General features: G+C 35.2%; 3 protein-coding genes across 6 annotated transcripts in view; 2 read left to right on the top strand and 1 right to left on the bottom strand.

Annotated features, from left to right (window-relative positions):
* dl (dorsal) overlaps positions 1-15,855 on the top strand; it is a 40,193-nt gene extending 24,338 nt beyond the window's left edge. For 3 of the 4 annotated variants that reach the window (XM_053757205.2, XM_053757204.2, XM_053757206.2), the window contains exons 5-8: positions 548-729; positions 4,339-4,568; positions 5,077-5,229; positions 5,644-7,931. In XM_053757205.2, the coding sequence (XP_053613180.1) occupies positions 548-729; positions 4,339-4,568; positions 5,077-5,229; positions 5,644-6,951 (1,873 nt within the window). In that variant the 3' untranslated portion in view covers positions 6,952-7,931. Of the gene's footprint in view, positions 1-547; positions 730-4,338; positions 4,569-5,076; positions 5,230-5,643; positions 7,932-8,017; positions 8,087-10,843; positions 10,883-11,585; positions 11,627-12,543; positions 12,682-13,005; positions 13,315-14,533 lie in introns of those variants that run through there. The other variant, XM_053757207.1, reaches the window with a different exon arrangement.
* A 2,688-nt stretch (positions 15,856-18,543) lies between these two features.
* On the top strand, positions 18,544-19,882 carry LOC128676474 (uncharacterized). The gene is made up of 4 exons (XM_053756606.2): positions 18,544-18,809; positions 18,930-19,040; positions 19,199-19,316; positions 19,736-19,882. The coding sequence occupies exons 1-4, from the start codon at positions 18,742-18,744 to the stop codon at positions 19,814-19,816; spliced, it is 378 nt and encodes a 125-aa protein (XP_053612581.1). The 5' UTR covers positions 18,544-18,741; the 3' UTR covers positions 19,817-19,882.
* A 616-nt stretch (positions 19,883-20,498) lies between these two features.
* On the bottom strand, positions 20,499-23,650 carry aph-1 (anterior pharynx defective 1). The gene is made up of 3 exons (XM_053756933.2): positions 23,259-23,650; positions 22,855-23,028; positions 20,499-22,448 (listed from the first exon to the last, which is right to left on the bottom strand). Exons 1-3 carry the CDS (start codon positions 23,478-23,480, stop codon positions 22,122-22,124), a joined length of 723 nt encoding a protein of 240 aa, XP_053612908.1. The 5' UTR covers positions 23,481-23,650; the 3' UTR covers positions 20,499-22,121.
* Positions 23,651-23,980: the final 330 nt, after the last annotated feature.

Here is a 23,980-nt window from a genome sequence, read left to right as displayed (position 1 = left end):
ATAGTACTTACTTTTACGAATTGTATAATATGTAGTGCATTAAAGGTTTTTTACAAAAATGAAAATTTTGCCACGTGCTTGCAAAGAGATCTTGTTGCATCCAACGAGTTATGAAAAAAACATGCCCATGCTGTAAACCGTTTGGAGCCGATCCTAGGTGCACCATCAAGTCATAATAATGCATTATAATGGAAATTGAAGCGACGTGGGAAATTTCAACTCTGTAGATCAAGGGGAAGTATAGGTGAAATTTAACTTGCAAGATTTGATTACAAAAAAAAATAATAAATAAAAAAATAAATATATTAGGACAAATCACACAGATTGAGCTAGCCCCAAAGTAAGTTCGAGACTTGTGTTATGGGATACTAACTCAACGATACTATATTTTATAACAAATACATATATAGATAAACATCCAAGACCCGGGCCAATCAGAAAAAGATCATTTTCCATCATGACCCGACCGGGGATCGAATTACAAACATCGGGACAGGTGATACTAATTAAAATCTCGTGAAAAAAAATAATGGTACGTTGTCCACAGGCCCCACCCCCACAATCTGGTGGGCAGGGAGTGCCAGCGAGGGGTGTGCACGGTGCGGGAGACCATCACCGAGGAGAATTGCCAGGTGGCTTTCAAGAACTTGGGCATACAGTGCGTGAAGCGACGGGACATAGCCGAGGCGCTTCGAGTGCGGGAGGAGCTGAGAGTAGACCCTTTTAAAAGTAAGTTAAAAGTACCTTACCTTAACTTGTTCCACGTCTTAAAGCCTTTCCATCGACCCCTTTTTAAATCTGTTTTCTTTGAAGAGAACTGATATATGATGATGTTTTCAATCAAGTTTTTAATTTTTTAATTATTTTAAATTTTTAATTATTTTCAATCACTTTTTACGCAAACGGTTCGGTCGTCACTATCATACAAAGACCATATAATATTTTTATCACATGATAAAAATATTATATGGGACATCTTTTTGACACATAGGATCTTTTTGACATCTGATTTGACTTGATGACAACTACCCTATTTGTGCAAAGAATGACGTATTTGTTTTTAACAAAATAATAAAAATATACAGTAACTAGCTCCGCCCTGAGACTTAGCTCCCGTGGGAATTTCGGGATAAAAAGTACCCTAGGTGTTATTCCAAGTTATTTTCTACCCGTGTACCGAATTCCATAACCATCGGTAGATAATGCGTGAAGAGGTAACAAACAAACTTTGCGTTTATAATATTAGTTGGGATTGGGATAGTTTGGCAAACATTTTTTATATTATCCGAGGGATTTTGTTATAAATATTTTGTATTCGAATCAACTTTTACTTCGAAATTAATTTGAAACGAACCTTTATGAGTGTAATTGTGTGTAAATAAATTTTCAGTCACGAGATAAGTTGTGACTTGCCACAAAGTAATTTCGATAAAGCCTGTCAAAGGTCATACATGTTATGCCTGCTCCATACTATCGACAATCGTTTCGAAAAACTATGTTGTTTCGATGTACACTGCTGTTTTTTCCTTACGGTAAATAAAAGTTGTCATACGAACTACTCGATGTTCATGCATTTCCGTCGTCATCTGTCTGAGTTGAAGGATCGTGTGTGGCCAGCATTATATAGTAGTTCTTCTGTGCCATGCAGTGATAAACTGATGCATTATTTGCGAGTTCGCGGGTTCAAGGTTGACGTAGATTACGTTGCATAAAACTTTTTCTTAATTTCTTATTTTTTCAAAATATCCCGCATTTTTTCTTGGTGAGCATATTTTCTATAGGTATATATATTTATTTATTTCATATACAACACACAATAACTATAGATATATATATATATGTTATATTAGATAGATATATATGTTAGAGTCAAAATCACGACGATGCCGCGGTGTATGGAATCTGTCAAAATCCTTTCGATTCAGTCGATCTTTTGACGTTTATGAATCGAATGCGTCAGATACTATTTGAGGATTGCTTGATATCGGCCTGTAGTTAAGACTTGAGTTCATAGTTTCTTTCTGTGAACTCAAGTCTTTAACTATTTTGTGAGGATGTTTGTTTGTTTGTTTGTTTGTTTGTTTGTTTGTTTGTTTGTTTGTTTGTTTGTTTGTTTGTTTGTTTGTTTGTTTGTTTGTTTGTTTGTTTGTTACTCTCACGCAAAATCTGCTGGACTGATTGTTATTAAATTTGGTACATGAGTAGAATATAACCCAAAATAACACGTAGGATACTTTTTGTCTCAAAATTGCCACGAAAGCGAAGCCCTAAATAAAAATAAATTACGTTGTTGATGTATTAAAAACGTACATCCGCTGACAAAAATGGCAACAGATGTGGGCACGTATAAATAGCTTCAATAGATCTCCCTACAAACAATAACGTTAGGTAATCGGCAGATTCGGATCATGAGATAGAATCGTGGTTTTAGGGTTGCCAGTGGCGTATATCCTCCCGTAGATGTCGTACGATGCGACTAATGGAAAACAGCCTTTAAAGCTGATGGGAAACAACAGCATTTCCGAAAATGTTGAGTTTTCGTGCAGGGAGGAGAAGAGGGGGATGAAATCTGAGGGCAGTCGAGGATGAGACAGACATATGTCAGGTTCGATTTGTACGATAATGGATTAGAGACAGTCCCAAGAGGACCCATTATTGTAATGACTCATTCTAACTTATATATTATTAGAAAGAAAAAAAAACATTGTAAGAAACAATAATGGTAAGCCGATCTGGCATGATAGGGACCAACACTGTTCAAATGAGTTTCTTTCGGCATTTCTTCTCAGCAGTGGTCGTTCCGAAATGCCAGTAGTTTGTAGCTTGTGAGAAATAACTATAAATATTGACGAGAAAAAGTGCCTGTGAAGGTCTAATTTCTGAATAAATGATTTGAATTTGAATTTTGAATTTGAAAAAAGTGTTCCGCTAACGACCTATTTCGCAAAGGACTAAAACGTAAATGGACTCAAAAAATGGCTTAAATTATACAATTGCAATTGCGGCAATTTGATTACTAAACTAAGTCCTCACTGCTCGGACACGTGCCTCACTTAATAACACAACACACGTCTATTTTAGCGTCTGCCAGCCCTAAGCGCGGGCGCTAGGCGCACGCGCACGCGCACGTCCCGAAATAACCGCGGTTCGCTGCCGAATATCCGCATTGTTAAGGGTCTTATGAAACTGAAACGCATAGGTGGAGTGGGCTGTATGTGTGTGTGTATGTGTGTTGATTTGAGTTAAACTCTAATTCGATAAAGAAATTTACTACACATTTATAAATTTTTGGAATAATAGATCGCAGTGGCGGTTAGAATGGTTTATAGTATATTGTAAAATATAAAAACAAGATTCCCGATTTCCCCAATGGTTGATTGTATTATTATTATTTTATGATTGATTTGCTTAGTAATCAAGTAACTAGCATCATCCAACATTAATTGATTGAGAAAATGCTATATATATTATCTATAATGCTATATATATTATCTATAATGCTATATATATTAGCTTCGGCTATATATATTATCACTAGTATATCTCACGTGATCGGATCGTTCAGAATACCAAATATTTTTTTTGCGAGAATACAGAACAATAATCATATATTAGTATAGTTTCATTTATTCAGCCGTTGCTAGTGTACAGATCGAGAAAATCCACTCTACAAGCACATTGTGGTAGTAATACTGTTCACGACGTCATAGGATATTCCCCTTGTGGATTTTCGACGCATCATTCATCCAATATTCCTCCTGTGATTAGACAAATACACAACGGTATTCGAGGGAGAAGCGATGAGTAAGGTTACTGATGTTGCACCGAGGATAGGCTCCCGACGAAAGAGATAGGAGATAGCGCCCTCATTTAATTTTTTCACTTTCTTGACAAACTGCTACTATAAGTCGTTGAAACGTCAACTAAGTATATATATATATATATATATAACTCTTCCGTTACTGAGTGACTGACTGACTGACTGACTGACTGACTGACTGACTGAGTGACTGACTGACTGACTGACTGACTGACTGACTGACTGACTGATTGACTGACTGTCAGACAATGCACATGGTTCCTAGGACAGTGTAGGGGAGCACTAAGAAGGGATTTCCTGAAATTCCCACGGGAAACGGATTTTTACTTACATACGTGGGCAAAAGCTAGTTAAATATAAAAAGGGTTTATGCTAAGTTTCGTTAATAAACAATGTAGTTATGGGCTAAAGGGTTAAAGAGTGAAGTAATAAAAATCAATGTCTATTTTCTCATTCATTCCAAACTTTTTTCTTTTCTGTGATTGGTGCACAAGAATTTATATACCGTTTGTCCCCAGCGCGGTACCACCACAAGAACCAGCCGCAAAGCATCGACCTGAACGCGGTGCGGCTCTGCTTCCAAGTGTTCATGACGGACGAGGCCGGGAAGGTGAAGCATTCTCTCACGCCCGTCGTCTCTGACATCATCTACGACAAGAAAGCCATGAGCGACCTTCAGATAGCGCAGATCAGCCACTGTTCTGGACCTATGAAGGGTGGAACCAGGGTTATACTGCTGTGTGAGAAGGTAGGTCACAATTACACTTGAATTAGGGTCGTTTTGGGTAAGCAGACTGGAGCCATTGCTCAGTTTGAGATGTTCTTTCCAATATTATTTCATATGACAGGGAAACTTCTCCATAATATTTCATAGAAAGAGTTCCAGAAATAGTCTTGGAAAGCTGGCTTTTTCCATAGAATTTCTGCGATTCCTCTTGAAATTAAGTTTTTTTAAATAAGGCGTAGACAATACTTTGCTTAGTCCATAGTCTTTCAAATACTACTCGTACGTCTTATGGCAAAGTTGGTACTTCATACTAATTTACGGAAGTCTTTCAAATTATATGATGTGAAGGATATCCGTAATAGTACCACTCCATATCGTTAGCTATCCTAGGCAACTGATAGGCAACAATATCATTCCCGAGGACGGTGGGCGTCAGGCAAGCGGCCGATTGTAAAATGGCTTCGCGGCATCACACGAGAATATGTGAAGATAAGAGAGAGAGAGTGATCATTAAAATCCTCCTGTCTAGGTGAACCGCGAGGACACAGCAGTGGTGTTCTACCAAGAGGAGAACGGACAGGAGGTGTGGAGGGAGCGCGCGCACATTGAGGCCGTCCACAAGCAGGTGGCCATCGTGTTCCACACGCCGAGGTACCACCGCCCGTCGCAGCAACACGTCACTGTGAGCACATGTCCACAATATAACGCTATGTTACTTATTTAGCTTGTAGCTATACATTTTTTTAATTGTTTTTTTTAGTAATAAATAAATAGTTGAATTTCACAAGCGTTTCGAACGCCGCCGCGGGCTATCATTAGTGTTTATTAAAATATACCATACACAGTAATCAATTTAATTATCCTATTTTATAAATAAGTAAAGTACTGGTGCAATTTTAATTTTATAAATGTTTAATTAAAAAATAATGATTCTTCATTCAAAAAACATATGCGACACCAATGAAACGCTACACGCCGCGTTTAAACAGTCGTGAAATTCACCCAAATGTGATTATTAAATGGTAATCATAAATACGAGTAGCAATGTTGGATTCGCCGTCGACAAGTTTTTATTCGTCGCATATTTGTCTCATAGGTGCAGCTACTCCTCCAGCGACTGACGGACGGGGCCAAAAGCACCCCCGTCAACTTCGAATACATCCCCGACCGCTTCTGCCCTCCAGGTGCCAGGAAACCCCTCCCAGACCTCGCCGCTCTGGCCGCCATCTTGTCCGACACCAGACACCCACCCAACACACACATCGACACACAAACTGACACACACATCGACATGGAAACCGATCCCACAATCAAACATCCCGACGATAATAACAATAAAGACGTAACTGATTTAGTCACTTCTACTAGCGATGAAGTCGTGGCCGATATTAACGGTAATATCGAAGATATAGAAATGGCGGACTCAAACGAAAAGAGTCTAGACGATCTACTAGACCAAGTCGCGGAGTTAGATGAGATTTATTCCGAAAATCGTACGCGTCTAGAAAATGTTACTAACATGAACAGCGAAGACACCGATATGGAAGATTTTAACGATGCTGGAACGTATACTAGTCTGCAATTGGCGTTTAAAAACCCAATTTCTATCAGCGAACCAGAACCGTACGAAGACGTGCAAGTGCAGACGTATAGAGGGCCTATAATTGAGTTTTCACCTTTGAAACGCGATGTGGATGACGAACGCGCCCCCCCACTCCCCCCAAAGCGCGTGCGTAAAACTCAAGAAAGCTTCAAAACTAGCCAAACTTCAGTCGATAGTATTTTAAAACCGGGACGTCAGTTACCAGTGACGCGCAACACTGAGATCCTAAAACGCGACCGCACTGAATTATCTGTAGCTAGAAGTGAACCAGCGTTGCCGCCAGTAAAAAAACGCTCGTTTTTCTCCCGCTTGTTCCGAAGGCGGGAGAAATCGCCCGCGCCTAGCGTCAAATCTGAAGGCAAAGAGAAAGCTAGAGTCGTTAACAGACCGCTCAGATCTGTGTCTAGTGTTTCAGGCCTACGTCCGTCCAAATTTAAGTCCTCGGTGTCTCATACGTCTCTGAAAGATAACGTGTCAACCACTGGTCTGAGTTACGCGGATAGTATCACGCATATTTCATTGCACGGCGATGATAATGAGAAATCAACTTCGCAGACATCTTTGCGTAGACCGGCCAGTTTAGCCCCGCTTCCGCCGACAGATGGCGGGACTATCTTGGTGGCTGAAAGCGTTTTGGCCCTAGACGCGTCGGCGTTCAAAAAGCTACAAGATGACCTAGACTTGACGGACGCGGAACACTACGCGCTGTACATGGCGGTAGCGCCCCACGCGACCGTTTCCGAGTTCGACGAAACCAGTTGCTACTATTCCCCGATAGATGGCAGCAAATTTCAGAATTGATTTTTGTGTAACGATTACAAGAATATCAATATTTTTTTTTGCAAAAGATTTAATGAACTTAAGTCAATTTTTTTTTTGCAAAAGATTTAATGAACTTAAGTCACGTTCGCTGACTAGCCCATAAATGTAGACAGCCGGTTGACCTTCTACGGCCTCGGGTTTAAGAGTATTATATGGTATAACTAAATATTGAATTCTAGTGAAATTACTAAAAATATATTACTCGTAAGTATTAAAAAAAATTATATAGATACATTGCCCGATTTTACGGCAGCTATTATATACACGAGAAATTATATCCGACTTTTTAAGGGCCTAGTCTGTAGCTTAAATTATGTACTTAACACTAATTTACTAAAACGAACCAAATATCTAGTCATTATTTTCATTATATTATATAATTGAATGCGAAGTTGACATCGAAAATAAACATTTATCCTGTTATTCATAAAAAATATAAATCATAATATAAGTTAAAGTATGTTTTGTCTGTCAGTGGTAATTATAAAGTGCGATAGAGACGAAACATATTTTAGCTGAAGGTAATGTTTAACTGTTTTGTGAAAAACTGGTTTAGATTTTCGTATAAAACCATTTTATTTATACTATAGTATACATTATACACAACCACATAATATCGATGTAACGTGGGAATGAATATTGTCTTATAATAATAAAAAAAAGTTTTATTTGATTGATTGATAACTATTATAAACGACCTCGGTGGCGCAGTGGTTCTGATAGGCCCGGGTCTTGGATGTTTATCTATATATGTATTTGTTATAAAATATAGTATCGTTGTGTTAGTATCCCGTAACACAAGTCTCGAACTCACTTTGGGGCTAGCTCAATCTGTGTGATTTGTCCTAATATATTTATTTATAAACAATACTGGAATTGGTCAAATATATATAAGCAGTACTCTTAAAAATATGAACAATCTTAAATGTGATATGTTGAACAAAAAAAATAATAATGAGACAATGTTCAACCCGCGGACACACAGCACACAAGTATTATACTGTGCATAGAAACATTGTCTTAATATTACAACTTAACTTTATAGATGCGGGATATATTGAGGGTATCAAGCGAAAAAGACCGCCTTCTATATTACAGGACTATGACAATGACAGTAAGTGTCTCTTCTACGTGTTCGAAATATATATATATATATAGTGTGCGAAAAAGTATTTTGTCTACATCGACCAGAAAAATACAATATATTTTTCCTGAACTCTTCCTTGCGAACGAATTTTTTTAATTTTTCTGCGCCTGAATCCAGTTACAACTGTCCGTGTTTTACGAAATGACATGCAAAATACAGTTTTTGTTATAAATACCGTTGGTGTAATTGTTGTAAATTCGAAATATTGCAAATTATTTTTTTTTCCCCTTTCTCAGCAAGTATATTTATTTTTCTGGTCACGGTATTGTAATTTAAGGTTTTGGTACTATATTTTATTTACAAGAATATTATGAAAATATATTTTATTCATAGGCATTATGTATTATAGCCGTGACGTTTTATATATTATTATTTTATTATGTGTACGTATAACGTATAGGATAAATTCTTATGGGCATCTAACAACTACTGAATTATGTTTATAAAATATTTTATATCAATTATTATATTATAATGGTGATGGTGTTACTAACAATGTATTCTATAAATATTTAATTATTGGTCATAATGTATGCTTGATCCGGTGATGAAAAATATTTTTGTATTTCCGAATTGGTTAAACTATGAACAATGTAGCTATATTAGTCAATGACTCTAAAATTAAAATTATTTCAATTGACGTAAGTTTTATAATTACATATAATTGTATAACATATGTTTAAATGTCTATGGCTTGATTTATACAAATATAAATCAAGTGCTAAGCTTTTGAAATGAAGCACTTGAACTATATGCAAGGTTTTAACACGAAAAATGCATAGTAAAGAAACGAAAATGTTACCAAATTCCTCATTGATTTTGTTTTTAATATTATTTATATTTGTTGTTATGAAAGCGTTGTTTATTTTTCGTTAAAATTGTGATGTTCAAGACTATGGGAATCTTGAAAATCTACATGTCTTTATCATTTTGTCTTAGTCAAATTATTTAATCCACACTTTACTTCCTTTTCACTATATAAAATAGAAACTATAGTATTGACGTCTGTTCAACATCAGTTATTATATTACATCAGTATCATAAAAATGCATTTATAGCTAAAGTTATAATATTTTATACAAAAAAAAAAAAACAAATTCATATAAAGTGAAACCTATTTTAAAAATTTAAAAGTAAAAATGAAGTAAATTTTGGGTAATTATATATAATTGGTAAATATTGAGCTTGGAGAGTCGCTATGGGAGCATAGCGTAGTTACTCCGAAGCAAAGGGCTATAAGTACAAAAATAATATTTTTAAATTAATTTATGGGACTAAGCTTTGAAACGGTATTTAATTACTTATCACCTTATATTAACCTTGTGATGGTTGACAAATATGCGTGCTGTGTCCTATTGTACTACTCATTATTTATTATGTCCTGGTTTATGGAAATCTTATCTAGGTGCTAATGTGGATATGTGTCGGTCACTGGTTTCTAAAACTGAGGACAACAAAGCTTTTAGATGATACCTAAATTATGTAGACTTTGATATCTAAATTATGTACACTTATGTATAACGAATTGTTAAAGAACTTAAAAAGCATAATGTAACATGAAAACAATCATGTAATATGCCAAATACGATGGTCGGCTATGTGTTTTACGTAATTTGATTGATACTTCTACAGACACACTCAATATGAAGAAAGGTTTACAAATTTTGTGCCTAAGCTAAAAATCTAAATATTCTTGTATATCTATTTCCGATATCTATTTTTTCTCAATAAAAGGAACGAGTTAAAAAAATTGCCCAATTAAAGCCATTTTTCGGTGCCTAAACATTAATTTAAGGACGCGTGGAACGTTTTGCCATTTTGAAATATTTATTTCGTCAAATAATTCGATTGCATATTATAATTTAAATGCCAAGAAGAGTAGTATCTGCTTAAAATTGCTTTGAACCAGGTATTGGAAATCATGTCTGATTTTCTGCGCATTTGTTGTAGACTATATTTTATAATCATTGCCAAATAAATGCCTCAAAAGCTTATTTGACATAAGTGTGTAATAAAGGACGCAATACGTTCCACGCTAACGTAAAAAACGATTATACGATAGCTTTTTGTCATTTTTATGAATATACATATCGTCACTTGTAACAGAGAAACAATATTTTTAAACAATATTTTAAAATAATGCAATAGAGAAAACCGAATAATCTAACGAAAATGAAAATTTTAAATTTTTAAGTTATGTCATTTTGCCTTTGGAAGATTTTTACATTTTTATACTGAACTTTTAGAGCTTCGAGTGCAAAAATTCTATATTAATATGCTAATAAATGATGTTCTTTAATATATTTTTATGTATTAGCGTTCCCAATAGATTCCCATTCGGGTACAAGGTACGAACAAGTTTGTAGCATGGTTGTGTAGTTATTATTGTTTTTTTTTTCTAACTTTTTTTCTTTCCTTACCCACACATATTCATGTTAGCGTTTTTTTGCTGTGTTTTGCATGGATTTCCTTTTATTTTTTTCAGCTTTTTTATTTATAGTTTGTAGACAGTGTACAAAAACAAAATAACAAAGAATAATTTACGCTGAACAACTATGACCATTTTTAATAATTTCATCCGTTTGATGTTGTTATAACTAAAAAGACTTACATATATTAGTTAATATAGCGTAAATTTTCTTCTTTTTTTTTTTGTGAATATTAGTTAAATAGTATAATTGATCGTGTAGATAGTATTCATTACATTACTTTGTATGTTTTCAGGAGGTTTCGCCGATTCCAAGATCAAGTCGGAACCGCGGGGTTAGTGATTTGATTTTGTAATATATAGCGCTTTGCTTCGTTCCCGACTTCGTCCGCGATAAATAAAATGTAGCCTAGGTCTGCGAAATTTGATTAAAATCGAGTCCGTCCCGTGGTTTATATAAAAATTATCGCCAAAATTTATTTCTCGCATTGTGGATTATTTTTGGTATCTTAACTAAAAATCATAAATGCGAAAGTGAGATTGTTACTTTTCACGATTTATTTACTCAAGCAATCTTCTTAAAATTTTGCACATATGTAATTTGAAGGCAACTTTCATTCCGGAAAAATAACTGCTCTTGTGGCAAATTTACGCGGTCGGAACCGCCGGCAAAAGCTAGTGTCCAATAAATACACAGGGTGATTTATTTACATCCTAGTTCAGGCACTTTATTAATTTGCGATCCTTTTTATTTATATGCTTATTCTGTTAATTATTATCCTTTAAGAATTGATTTAATACTTAAAGAAATGTATAAATTTAAAATACATACTGTTAATATTAACACTCACACAAGATACGATTGTCTTATAAGTCTGGAAAGTTTAAAAGTTTATCATTATTATTGGTTTCGTTAACCTTGAAGGTCACTATAGTGTATCATGTACACTATCGTGACCTTCAATCACACTATAATCTATCACCATAGTGTATCATGACAACATGAAACTCGGCCGTAATACTGCAATTTGTTTGCAGATAAGCTGTCACCGCGGCCCATCAACCAGTTCAACGACCAGGTGAGGCGCCATCTTGGATTTTACCCACTTTCACAAACGAGGGAACTGTTCAATATATATTTTTTTATAGGATTTGTTTCGTCATAATAAACAGGGTGTTCCTAATGTTAAGACGCTAAAACGGTTTATATGTTTGGTAAATATTATAAAGGTAAAAAGATATGCAACTTTACCATATTCGGAAAATACTAGAAATATAATTTAAAGCCTTTTTATAGGTTTTTATTTTTTAAATTTTAGTAACGAATTTAATCATTATTTGAAATTGTCACTTTCATTAGGAAATTCTTACAAAATTTAATGAAAGTCAAGAGTAAAACATGTTTTGGAAATAAATTTGCAAACTTAGAATAAACTTTTATTCTGATTGCAAATTTACCAGCGAGATGACGTTTTTCGGAAAGAGTGAAAACAGAGAAAATTCAATGTTGACAGAAAACATAAAATTGATTGTATTGCCATTTCTTGAAATGATCTAATTTAATCACGATTAGTTTACGTCATTCTATTTAAAAAAAGTATAAGTTTTTTATACACTAGTATGCATAATGCATCATAGAATTGCTTCACGATTTTGATGTGTATAATGAAAAAAAATTCAATGTATGATAACATACACGTGGATTTGATTACCTACTAATTCCATGGATATACAATACATCACTTATTGACGTCGAAAAAACTACTTAAACTAAGTCTACTGCCGACTTCCAAAGCGCAGGTGAAGAAGAAGCGGCGCAACAAACTTCACCGCGGCCTTTTCTCCAAAGACGTCAATTAACAAATGTAGTACCTATAATAAAAATTAAGACCGACGAATTAACATAAAAAAAAATTACAATATTTTCAATAAAATTATTGAAATTTGTCAAAAACTGAACTGAATAATCAACTGAACATAATATTGTTTGGCTCAGTGGTATGAAATGGCGGGCCCGTCCGTGCAGCGGTCGACGCCGCCGACGCAGCAGTGGGCGTGGCAGGGCTCGCCCTACCAGCTGCAGGCGCTGTCCCCCTCGCACGACAGGGACTTGCACATGCAGGGCACTTTGCAGGTACATCATCGTCTCTCTCTCACTCTCTCTCATCTGAGTGTTTTCCCGGCTTCTTCTGCCATAGGGCGTCGAAGCACAGGGATTTTTTACAAGCTTTTATTTTAATGTATATAAGTTCGGTTCGAATCTTGTAACTAAATCTTCCAACGTTTGAGCTGTAATTTTGTACACACGTTTAGTTTGGATGCCAAAGCATTGGTATAGCATGACCAGACCTAATAGTGAATGTAAGTACATTAAAAAAATTGAGAAAATTGATGGAATAAACTTCGATTGCGTGAAATCAAAATTAAATCAAATCAATGTATTATTGTTTTTTCACAGGTGCCTGCGATGAGCCCCAACATGCAGCAGTTGGACCAATCGATGTCCCCCACACCATCGCACATGGGACACTCGCCCATGGGCCACGTCTCACCCGCGATGGGCCACGTTTCACCGGCAATGGGCCACGTGTCACCCGCTATGGGCCACATGTCGCCTGCCATGGGCCATGTGTCGCCAGCGCTTGCGCAGATGTCCCCAATGCAGGCGGGCCAAATGTCCCCGTCGTCCATTTCGCCCGCGATGGGGCAAATGTCCCCGGGGATGATGCAGCAGATCCCGGTGCCTGTACCTCAGCAATATGCACCGGTAAGTGCTTAACAATTAAAATCTCAATTGGTAATAAAATTTAATTCTGTAGAGCTATTGAAAAATATTATCAGTTCGTCTAGACTATCTTCCACTCTTTGTATTAAATGATATCCCTGACATGCTTGGCATACCCTCCTTCGTCAAAAGAGAAGAAAAATCGTTCGACTAAAGTGAAAGTAAGTTTGTTACCTCTTCACGCCCGATCTACTCAACCAGTCTTCTTGAAATTTTGTATATATATAGTTTGAAGTACGGAGAAGAACATAGGGTACCTTTCATCCCAAGAAAAATATTTGCTCCCGTGGGAAATTTACGCGGGCGAATGCCGCGTTTATCAACGAGTTAAACAACTTTTTTGCTTTTGCCAGCAGCTCCGCCCCCGGTACTAGTGGTGGGTCGTTGACGTTTTTCGAGCCAACGAAACTCAACTGTTTTTGTTCAACGGGCAACTAGTTACTAAACCAGTTGACGTTGCCAACTGGTTTGATATAACAACGTGGCTTTGTTTTTTCACCTGATTCGTAGCGTTTTTTGGTTCAACGCATTGCACGTAGGCAACTGTTTTGCCTAGAAGAGAACAATAATATCACACTGTAGTGTGAAAGAAAAAAAAACTGTATTTAAAAAAAAAATGACACTTATAACACTGTAGTGTTATAACGTGTCATTTTAAATTATTTTATTATGTTGAATTTAGACATCAAATAGGTACTAGACATTTTGTTAGTCAGTCAGCGATATTTGTCTTTGTCTTTCTTAACCAAAACATTGTTGGCATCTCGCCTTCTGAATGTATTCGATTCGTAGATGTTCGGTTGTTTCCGTGGCGCGCGCGGCTACGTCGGAGCAAACCAGTTGGGCATTCCAACTACTTTTGCAGTTATGATTAAACCAGTTGGATCGTTGAGCATAGAAAACAGTTGAATAAAACGGTTAGTTGAAATAACGCCCACGACCACGCGGTACCCTACATTTGACGTCGGGTCATTAACTATATTTGTTCCAAATTTCATCAAAATCGAAAGAAAAGAGATAGTATATAAATATATTACATAGAAGAAGATAAATATATACATGGTATTTCTATTGTGATCTATATAACTATGCCAGGCCAAATTTATTTTAAATGTTCTGTTGCACGACTAGCAGAACAGTTGACCGGCTGTGTTTGGATGTTTAGACGTAATAAAGTAATTTAATATTAAATCGTTTACAGATACCACAGATGATGGAAACAGGCGTGGACAGCACTCCGTCGTTCACCAGCCTTCTCCAGGAGAACGCTGGTGCTGCCGCCGCGGTGGACTCCACGGAGCTGTCCATCATATCGTCAATGTTCGCCGACCGTGGGCCGGACCTCTCCGACAGTCTCAACAGATTGTCCACCAGTGACTTACTCCAGCCGTAGTGTTTTTGTGACAGTGATAAATGTGTAATAGTGACAAAATTAGTGATTATCTGTGAAGAGCTTATTCGCTCTCTCATCTGAGCGGCTACCCGGTTTCTTCAGCCGTTGAGTGTCGGAGCCCAGGGCCCCGTGTGAAGAACTTACTATGAGTTCGTTTTAACATAAAAATCTGAGTCCAGAAGAACTTATATGTAGAGATTATTTGCATGGTAATGTGAATGGACTGTTTGTCAGTGATTGTGCTATTATGTCATTGGAGCCCATAAGTCCATTAGGTCTAATAACAATGTCAGTGACACACTGATGCAGGCTCAGTGATTTATTAAATCTGAAAGTATAAATAGTCTTAAAGACTTGTAGATTATAAGATTAATGAACCAATGTGAGTGCAGTGGCAATGATATTTGAGTTCCACAATACTAACTATTGGTGTTCTAATGCAAAATAGACTCTTGGTTTCGAGTAAATAGATTCTCATAACTTCTTTTCCAGGGAAATAAGGCTCTAGTTAACAGTCAACTAGTGAAATAGTGAAGTTTTGTTTCATTCCACATAGCAAACATGGCTCACAGCAATCACAGAAATGTGACTATACAGTGTTTAAAAATGTCGAAATAATGCTTACATAGGATATACTAAGGATTATCAGTTATAATACCAGTGGTTTAAGAAACATCCAGTGTAGTTATTACTAACAGTATTCTTAATGCTGAAATTAGAACTGATATGAGTTATCATTAAATGGTAAATAATATGAAGAAAAAAATAGAAACAAAGTAAGAAAAGAAACAAAAAATGTGAGTAAAATAGTAATAAAACGTATTGTTCTGATTAACATTACAATAACATAATAAACGTCACTCTAAAGCATTTATATTAGGTTCAGTATATGCATGTTCTAATTAATTTAGTAAAGAACAGGCTTATATTTAAGGCCCTTTAAGGAATATTACATTTGCATCACATTTTATAGCTTAAAATTTTGTTATAATGATGTTGAATTTGTACAGAATTTTATAAAAATATAGATTAATGGAGTATTCTGTTTACAGTCAGTAATTTTTTTAATATATGGATGCTTGATCTCCAAAGAATTTGTCTAACATCTTTTGCTTTAACTCCAGTTTAATACCCAGCAGTGGGATGGGGCTAGTGAGCGAATGATGGCTTTATAGTTAATGTCATGCTTGATCTCCAAACAAAAGTGGTGCCCAACATGTCACTACTATGCATAAAATGTATTGTTTCCTCTTTTATTTTTAAACTTAAACTTTACATTCCATAAAGCTAAATGCAGCATTTTGATTATGTATCTATTATATTTTTTAAAATTATATTTGAAGGATATAAATAAGTACACAATATTTTTACTGAGCTAGGCTATATTTGTTCTTATAATTTAAAAGAGTAATATTTCATATTTTATACAATCTTATAAGATATTTTACAAAACCATCTTTCATGTCTTGTCCTATATGGTGCCTTTTTTATTAAGGAATTTGTATTTTATTACAATATCGAATACATAAGAATAACTCAATCATAAACTGTTGACTTTTGTAAATATTACTCAAATCTTATGAACATGGACATAGATAATATAATAACATAGTTTCCGATTCGGGAGAAATAAAGAACATATCCTGATCTCAATTGCTTTTCCCTCATATTTTGCATGGAAATATATTTGCTTATAAATGAGATATTTTTTAAACATGGTCTTTTGCCTGACTCGGAAATATAGCTTACTTTAGTCACAGTGGTGGCTCTACCTATGTGCGGAGGACTCGGGCGCCGCCTGTTGCGGGCCGCAGGAGATCCACTCGCGACCTGCCCCTGTGTGGTCGTAGTTACCAAATCACATGTGTCGAACATTAATTCATTAAATAATGTATGCTCCGAAATAACGGCGGTATTTCATTTATCCAATTCATTATTCAATTGTTTAGGTTGTTAACAAATAAAAATACGTTGAAGTTAAAAAAGCCAGAAAAGTTAACAACTACATAATTCATTTACATCAAAAAAATTTAGTAAATTTATAATGGTGTGTATGAAAGAAATACTTAGCATTAATATTTGTAAAAGATTTTGATAAGTGGAATACCGCCATAAAGATTGAATGTGCTATAATTGCTAGGTAACGGCTGTCAAACTAAAAAAGAAAAACTTAGTAATCGAAATGAAAATCATCTAAAAATATTAGTAATCAAAATTAAATTCTCTATTTCATAATTTTGCACTTGTGATCATTGTTTGTATAAGTACTTTAAGAGATTACTTTTTGATATGAAAATGGACAATACCATCTCTATTGAGTAGAGATGACTATTGTGTGTACAATATTTCGAACTGAGTTAGTTATATAGGGCCGATTGTCACTGATCCAATTGAACATTTGAACTTCTAAAAATGGCGAATTTAATGTTGCAAACATAACATCACAACTTTCATCACACGATTGAAAACAGATTAGTGAAATCCACATTCACTTTGGACTGTAGTACCTATTCATAGAATTATGGAATCTTCATAGAGTTTTCAAAAAGGGCGTGTAGAGATTAATTCAAGGCCTGCAACAGTGTTGACCGTGGTGTGACGCGTCGCGTGACCACTTCTCAGATGGGCCGCATGCGTATTTGCCTTCTTAATAATGTAAAAAAATCAAAACAGTAAGAACAATTACCCCAGTTACCTTATGATTATGTCATAACGCGTGATCTTATTTTAGGATAAATTGAGTTGGTTTAAAATCGCTGGAAGTGTTGTGTAATCAAACAAATGAAATAAGCCCTTGGCTGTTTAGAGAAAATTAGAAAGATTAAGAAATAATTGTCACATGGGTTTTCTCAAAACATTGCCAATTTTTGTCAATGGGTCCAGTAAATTTGTCATTCTGTAAAACAACTTTGTAACAACCATTCGATATTTTTTTATGTGTTTGTAAACTGTTTTATATTTTTTTTTATATTCAACATGATTTTATTACGTACAAGAATTTTATTGTTAGTATGGAGATTTGTCAAACCATTGATATTTGTAAACTTCGTAAAACGAAAATTTAACAGGTAAGTTGTTAAAAAGGAAATTTAAAAATGTGTGTGTTCGTGCAATACAGTGAGCTGAGCGTCAAATGAGTGTTAATGTTATATTTTTTATCTTTAGCTATATATATGTGAAGAAATAAAATATATTTTAATTATCATAAATTCATTTTATTTACATTATACTTACTTGTGATAAAGTATGGGATTCACAGATCAACAAAAATAAAAAAATCCCGGGTATACTGACCTGGACTGTATACTGGACCAGAACTGCTAAGTCTCACCCATCCATGGGTTCTGTCTACTCCGGAATCGAAAGGCTTTAATAATATTGACCACACCACACCAAATCGGTCTCGCTCGATTGCAAAAATACTTATTTTTGGCTAGCAATCGAGCGAGACCTATAATCCAAAATTTTAAATGTAGTCATATTAGTAGACTCTACTAATATGACTTAATCTCTACTAATATGACTACATTTAAAAATTAGGATTAATGTAATCTGGCTAGGTTTAAAGAAAAATATTTTTGGCGCTCATATAGGTAGGTATGCACTTAATAGGTACTACTCAAAAAAGAAGAAGAATAAAAACTACATACCTATGCCGAACTTTATTGAAAAAATAAAAAATGATGTCAATGTCATTGTTTCCTAACATTGCATTATAATTTAAAAATGTAAGTTACTTGCTGTCAAAAATGTCAAACAAACAAATAGGTACACATACATTTCAAACCTTGACGTTGGCAAAATCATCGTTTTAGCGAACGATGGAGCCATGAAATTAAAAAAAAAACATTTCAAACTAAAAAAAATTGTTTTGTTTGTTGTTGTTGCTTGGATGCTAGCTAGACAAAATATTAAGGGATAACTATTAAAATAAAGTGGTGTGGTATCAATTTTCCATGTTCCTGTTAGTACCATTCATTATCAAAGAGACTGCTCAGAGATAAAATTGGTTTCCAATGGCAGACTTTGTGCCTGAACCTAAAAAAATTGGGGTATGGGCAGAAGGCACCCACATCGAAGCAAAGTAAGTCTTTATCTATAAATATTTTATAAAACAAAGACGTAATAAAATGTAGTTGCAACTTACTGAACTTTTAAGCAAGGAACCTGATTACTTTTTCTATTTACATATACCTACTTTCAGAGAATATGTTATACCTAAAAAATCTCCAGATTCCAGTGACGATATACCTACAATACCTGACCTGGATGATTTGCAGGACATGTTTGAAAAGGAAATCTCTATGCCACCTCCGTAAGTATTATTCATATTTACCGTGGGTAATAGGTATGTTCCTTTTATTTATTTAATTTCTTCACAAATAAAATGTTAAAGACAACATATAGTAACTAATTATAAATTAAAACTAGGTAATTAGATATGTACATAGATATTTACATTATATATTACAGACCAGACCATAAAGACAAAGAAACAGTGAATGCCCTGTCGGAAGTAGGCGGAGGGCTGAGTGGCTCCGCAGATGGTATAGATGCAGTTTTAGCAGTCCTAAACACATACATACCTCAGGTATTAAAGTATAATAAAAATATTTGTATTTTTAAGCTGAACACTTATTCAAAATCAAAGCATTTATTCAAATATTGACGCTTTATATGCAAAGACAAATAAAAATTATATTTATCTCAAAAAGCTACAAACTACCATAATTTCTGAACTACCACTGTTGAGAAGCAATGTCAAGAAATGAGAAGAACAATGAGAAGAAATTTAAACAATATTGGTCCCCATCATGACAGAAGACATCACATGTGTAGGTATGCAACTACTTGCTACTAGAATGCGGTAGGTAATCGTAAAAGTCGGATCAGATGCCTTTAGGTGACAACAGTGGTAGCAATAACACTCGATAAAATGCACACGAGGCTCTGGTGCACTACGCACCAGAGCCTTGTGGACGTAAATTTTGTTTCTATCCAAAATTGCAGGTGGAAGACGACACTGCAGACTCTGTATGGACAGTGGACACCTTGCTGACGCAGCTGGCTGATGAAGCCAATGAATCTTGACTGAACCTGCATAGATATAGGCTCGGTTTTTTTTAACCTATTCTGTCCCACTGCTGGGCAAAAGGACATTTTGCGCCAAGAGGTTATGTAGATAAAAAATATAAGGCGTCTGTGGCGATTCTATAAATATAATTTTATGTTTAATTAGCTGTTGCCCAGAGCTCTGCCTGCATTGGCCTAGATTTGTTGATAATGAATTATATATATTCCAATTTTTCTCAAAATCTGTCCAGTGGTTGAGCTGTGAATATGTGAGAATTTCGTGTATCACAAATTACAATATTGTTATGGAAGCAGATTAAGCTAGATGCACCATAGCTTCACTCTTCTGATAATAATATTTGGCCGGAGACCTACATAACATCAACTCTCCCAGGGTCCTCTATGTGGTCTGAGTGTGCACCGTGAATTTCTAACGAGAGTAATAAGGGAGTAAATAATATGACGACCTCGGTGGCGCAGTGGTAAAGCGCTTGCCACTGAACCGAGAGGTCCCGGGTTCGATCCCCGGTCGGGTCATGATGGAAAATGATCTTTTTCTGATTGGCCCGGGTCTTGGATGTTTATCTATATATGTATTTGTTATAAAATATAGTATCGTTGAGTTAGTATCCCATAACACAAGTTTCGAACTTACTTTGGGGCTAGCTCAATCTGTGTGATTTGTAAAAAAAAATTTACATTGTGTAGACATGAATCACTTTATTAAATTAATACATAATAATTTCCGTCCATTTAAATTGTAGTGCTTGTTATTTAATTAGGGAATGGAAACTTAATTATATATCACATAAATCTATTGTAGTTACTAAGCAATAAATACAATATATTAAAATATTATTGACGTTGATGTGTTTATGTTATATACCACATATTGGTCGAATATTATATAATAGCCATTCCGACTTAACAAGAAGATAATTAACACAACTGGTATATAAAATTTATCTAATTTGCAATTAATAACTATTTGCTTGTTAATAATAGCAAAATCAATACAATACATATAGCTTCTAATATTAGCAATTACACAAAAGCCTCGACTTTGGCTTATGACCGTGTATTTCAGATACGCGTTTTCTTGGTGCGTTTTATTTATACCAAACGAGCGAATTATGGTTTTCTTCTCCTCCAATCCCTCTATACCAGTGTTCCCTGATGCATTCACGGCTGTGGCGCCTGAAACCCGGCCTCCATGAGAATCTCCAAAAATCCATGTAAAAAATATACCTTTCAATTTTGAAGATTTGGCTGAGTTTATGACCTGCCTCACGTGAAACCTCTTTGGGAATGCGGTTGTCAATCATCTACCAAGGCTATGATGTGTCCTAAGTGGCTTCGTACGTCATCCACGGTAGGATATATAAATATACTAGGGCGGCACCACACCAAAAATGCCCGGCAATAACAATAACAAACAAATAGGCATTGGTTTGGAGGACAGCCAAATTGAGGAATAGAATGAGCATAACTGCACGTTTATAAGATATTTCTTATAGTTAGTCTTTATAGAAATATATTATGATGTTTGGACACTTTCTCTGTCTTCCCTTTCAGCTCTCGTTTTATATATTTGCAAATCCGTGCATAGATAGAGGCATTAGTATGTATATAACAGCAATGAAAAGTTAAATTCTACACAATTCCAATCAGTCTTCACTTAATAATAAAATTGATTTCGATTTACACAAGTCTATAAACTTACTAACATCTAGATAACTACAGCTTTTACATACGTCGGACTAGCTTTAGCCCGCGGCTTCGCCCGCGCAAATATCCCACAGGAAAAGATATTTTTCCGGGATGAAACCTTTGGGGTTACCTTCTCCATACTTCAAACTATATGTATGCAAAATTTCAAGATTTGTTGAGTAGATACAGTGAGAAGAGGTAACAAATCTAAAGAACTTACTTTCGCATTTATTAGTTAGGAAGTTTTTATTTTTTTTTTTCTCATTCTACCCATAACTAAATTGGATTATTTTTTACAATTTGGATTAGTTATTGCATTTTTCTACTCAAAGTTAAAATTGATTTTCTAGGATGTAGTATATATAGTTTAGAGTATTTAGATAAGTCCTGATTTTTTTAAAATTAAATCTCGATTAGTTATTTTATGCTGCTAAAACATATTACCTATACTCATATGTAGCCTATACAAAAATAAAAAAAATCTTTAATATGTACACAGTTATCTACTAAAACTTATGTAAAACATAAAATACATTGTGAATTTGCCAGCAATTGTTCAATTAGCCTATAATTCATTGAATATGTCATGACAACACCTACATCTGAGGATCATTTACGTCCTCCTCCTGAAAGTCTGTACAAAGCTTTGAAAAGTGCCTCCAGCAGATTTGTACGCAGTCAGAGCCGTGACTATCAAAACTATGTATGAAGGAATAATAGTGGCGGCATACACATGCCTACTGTTAAGTAAACTGAGTCCTGAAACAAAGAAATGGGAACCAACAACCCATGTTATCTTGAAATAGTTCTTTTCGTCACACCCGCTGAAGAATATGACACTCCAGAATGTGTTAAGAAGGATCATACATAAAGTCATTGCCGCACTTGTTACAAAGAAGTATTCTGAGCCACTTTGGAGTCCTAGAGTGCCCGGGCCAATCTGGAAGGTAATTAGATTAATTTATATGACTAATTTTATAAATATGTACAAAACTTATACAAGTTACAAAATACAGGTACAGGTTGTCCAAAATTTCTATGTGAATCAAATTTTTTTATTTTCAGGTATAATAGAATGGAAATATTTAACTTGTTACTTCCATTGTACTTTTACAAGTCTTACTACAGAACAATGAGTAGTACACATTATCCTGCCATTTTAAGAAGTTACAAGCACTTGCTACAAATTATGTATCTGTGTTTTATGGCATTGCATCTTTATTTAGGTGGGCTGCAGTCATTATGTGTAAAGACATTTTCTATCTTTTCACTATGTTTTTCTTTAGATATCATTTTGTAGTAAGACTGAATGTTTTAATAGACATCCAAAAAATATAAATACTTACAGAATCTGCTAATACATTCACAAGTGCAAAAGCCCCACTCATTGTGCCAAAACCAAGTCCTGAAACATAGGCCATCTCCAGTTTGTTGGTGCCAATGTCATGGTTCTCCGAGATTTCTTTCAGGCCTGCCTCAGTCTTCCTTAGAAGGCGGTATGTGCCATAGCGAAAAAATTCCTGAAAAAAAAAAGGAATCATAGGCTGTAATGACAAGAACTTACATGACAAATCTATGGTATGTGTGTATTGCTATTCAAAAACCAGTAAAATAATTGTAAATTAAAAAAAATCTTGAAAAGAAGAATGGATTCATAGGCTGTAATGACAAGAACTTACATGACAAATCTATGGTATATGTGTATTGCTATTCAAAAACCAGTAAAATAATTGTAAATTAAAGTAAGTACCTGGAAAATTATAGCAAAAGTCATGCCAAATGCTAGATAGGACCGTAACGGCACTACGGCATACCACACGACAGAAGAACAGAGGAACGATAGCAGCCATCCAAACGCTGCCGCTATCATGATGATGATCCGAACGGGATCGTTCGCTACTGTCATCGCGAACATCATCAGCGGAGCCCCATATGCGAGCAGGGAGCAGCTGAAGAACTCTGCGAGAGTCATCGTGAGTTTTTTCTGTCTGGCAATTTATTAAAACTTTATGTATGAATTAACAGCATTGGGATTCCTAGTGCAACGATACAACGTTATATTTTTAACACAAAATATTGAAGATAAGGGACTATTATTTAGTGCAAACTATGCCATAAATAAGTGTAGGTATTTGTTTGATGTTTGACAGTGACAGAAAGACATAGTTTTTATTTTTGTTCATTTATCCATGTGTGAAAGGCAAAGGGATCTAAGCCCATACAGCCGTCGGCTGTAGTTTCTTATTTACATAATAAGGACATAAAAATTCGCAGTTCGCAACAGAGATAAGACCGCGTTTCCCTTTTAAAATCTATGGTTTGCAATACGAGTGGTGCAGAACTAGACTTTATTTTTAATACCTACAAACTTAACTCTTGTACAACACTCGTACCAAAATGTGAACCAGTTTACCAGGCTCATGGATTTAGTAAGTACTTCGTAGACGGAGTATCTACTAATTCCATGACCAG

This window comes from Plodia interpunctella, chromosome 16 (genome assembly GCF_027563975.2).
Source record: "Plodia interpunctella isolate USDA-ARS_2022_Savannah chromosome 16, ilPloInte3.2, whole genome shotgun sequence".
Lineage (NCBI taxonomy): Eukaryota > Metazoa > Arthropoda > Insecta > Lepidoptera > Pyralidae > Plodia > Plodia interpunctella.
The sequence above is the reverse complement of the archived record's forward strand: the minus strand, read 5'-3'. Positions and strand labels throughout refer to the sequence as shown.

Coding starts and splice junctions, on each gene's coding strand:
- LOC128676474 (XM_053756606.2), top strand. CDS start 18,742: ATGGCAGACTTTGTGCCTGAACCTAAAAAAATTGGGGTATGGGCAGAA. Junction 18,810..18,929: donor GGCACCCACATCGAAGCAAA/GTAAGTCTTTAT, acceptor ACCTACTTTCAG/AGAATATGTTATACCTAAAA. Junction 19,041..19,198: donor GAAATCTCTATGCCACCTCC/GTAAGTATTATT, acceptor TATATATTACAG/ACCAGACCATAAAGACAAAG.
- aph-1 (XM_053756933.2), bottom strand. CDS start 23,480: ATGACTCTCGCAGAGTTCTTCAGCTGCTCCCTGCTCGCATATGGGGCT. Junction 23,029..23,258: donor CTTTTGCTATAATTTTCCAG/GTACTTACTTTA, acceptor TTTTTTTTTCAG/GAATTTTTTCGCTATGGCAC. Junction 22,449..22,854: donor TGAATGTATTAGCAGATTCT/GTAAGTATTTAT, acceptor ATTACCTTCCAG/ATTGGCCCGGGCACTCTAGG.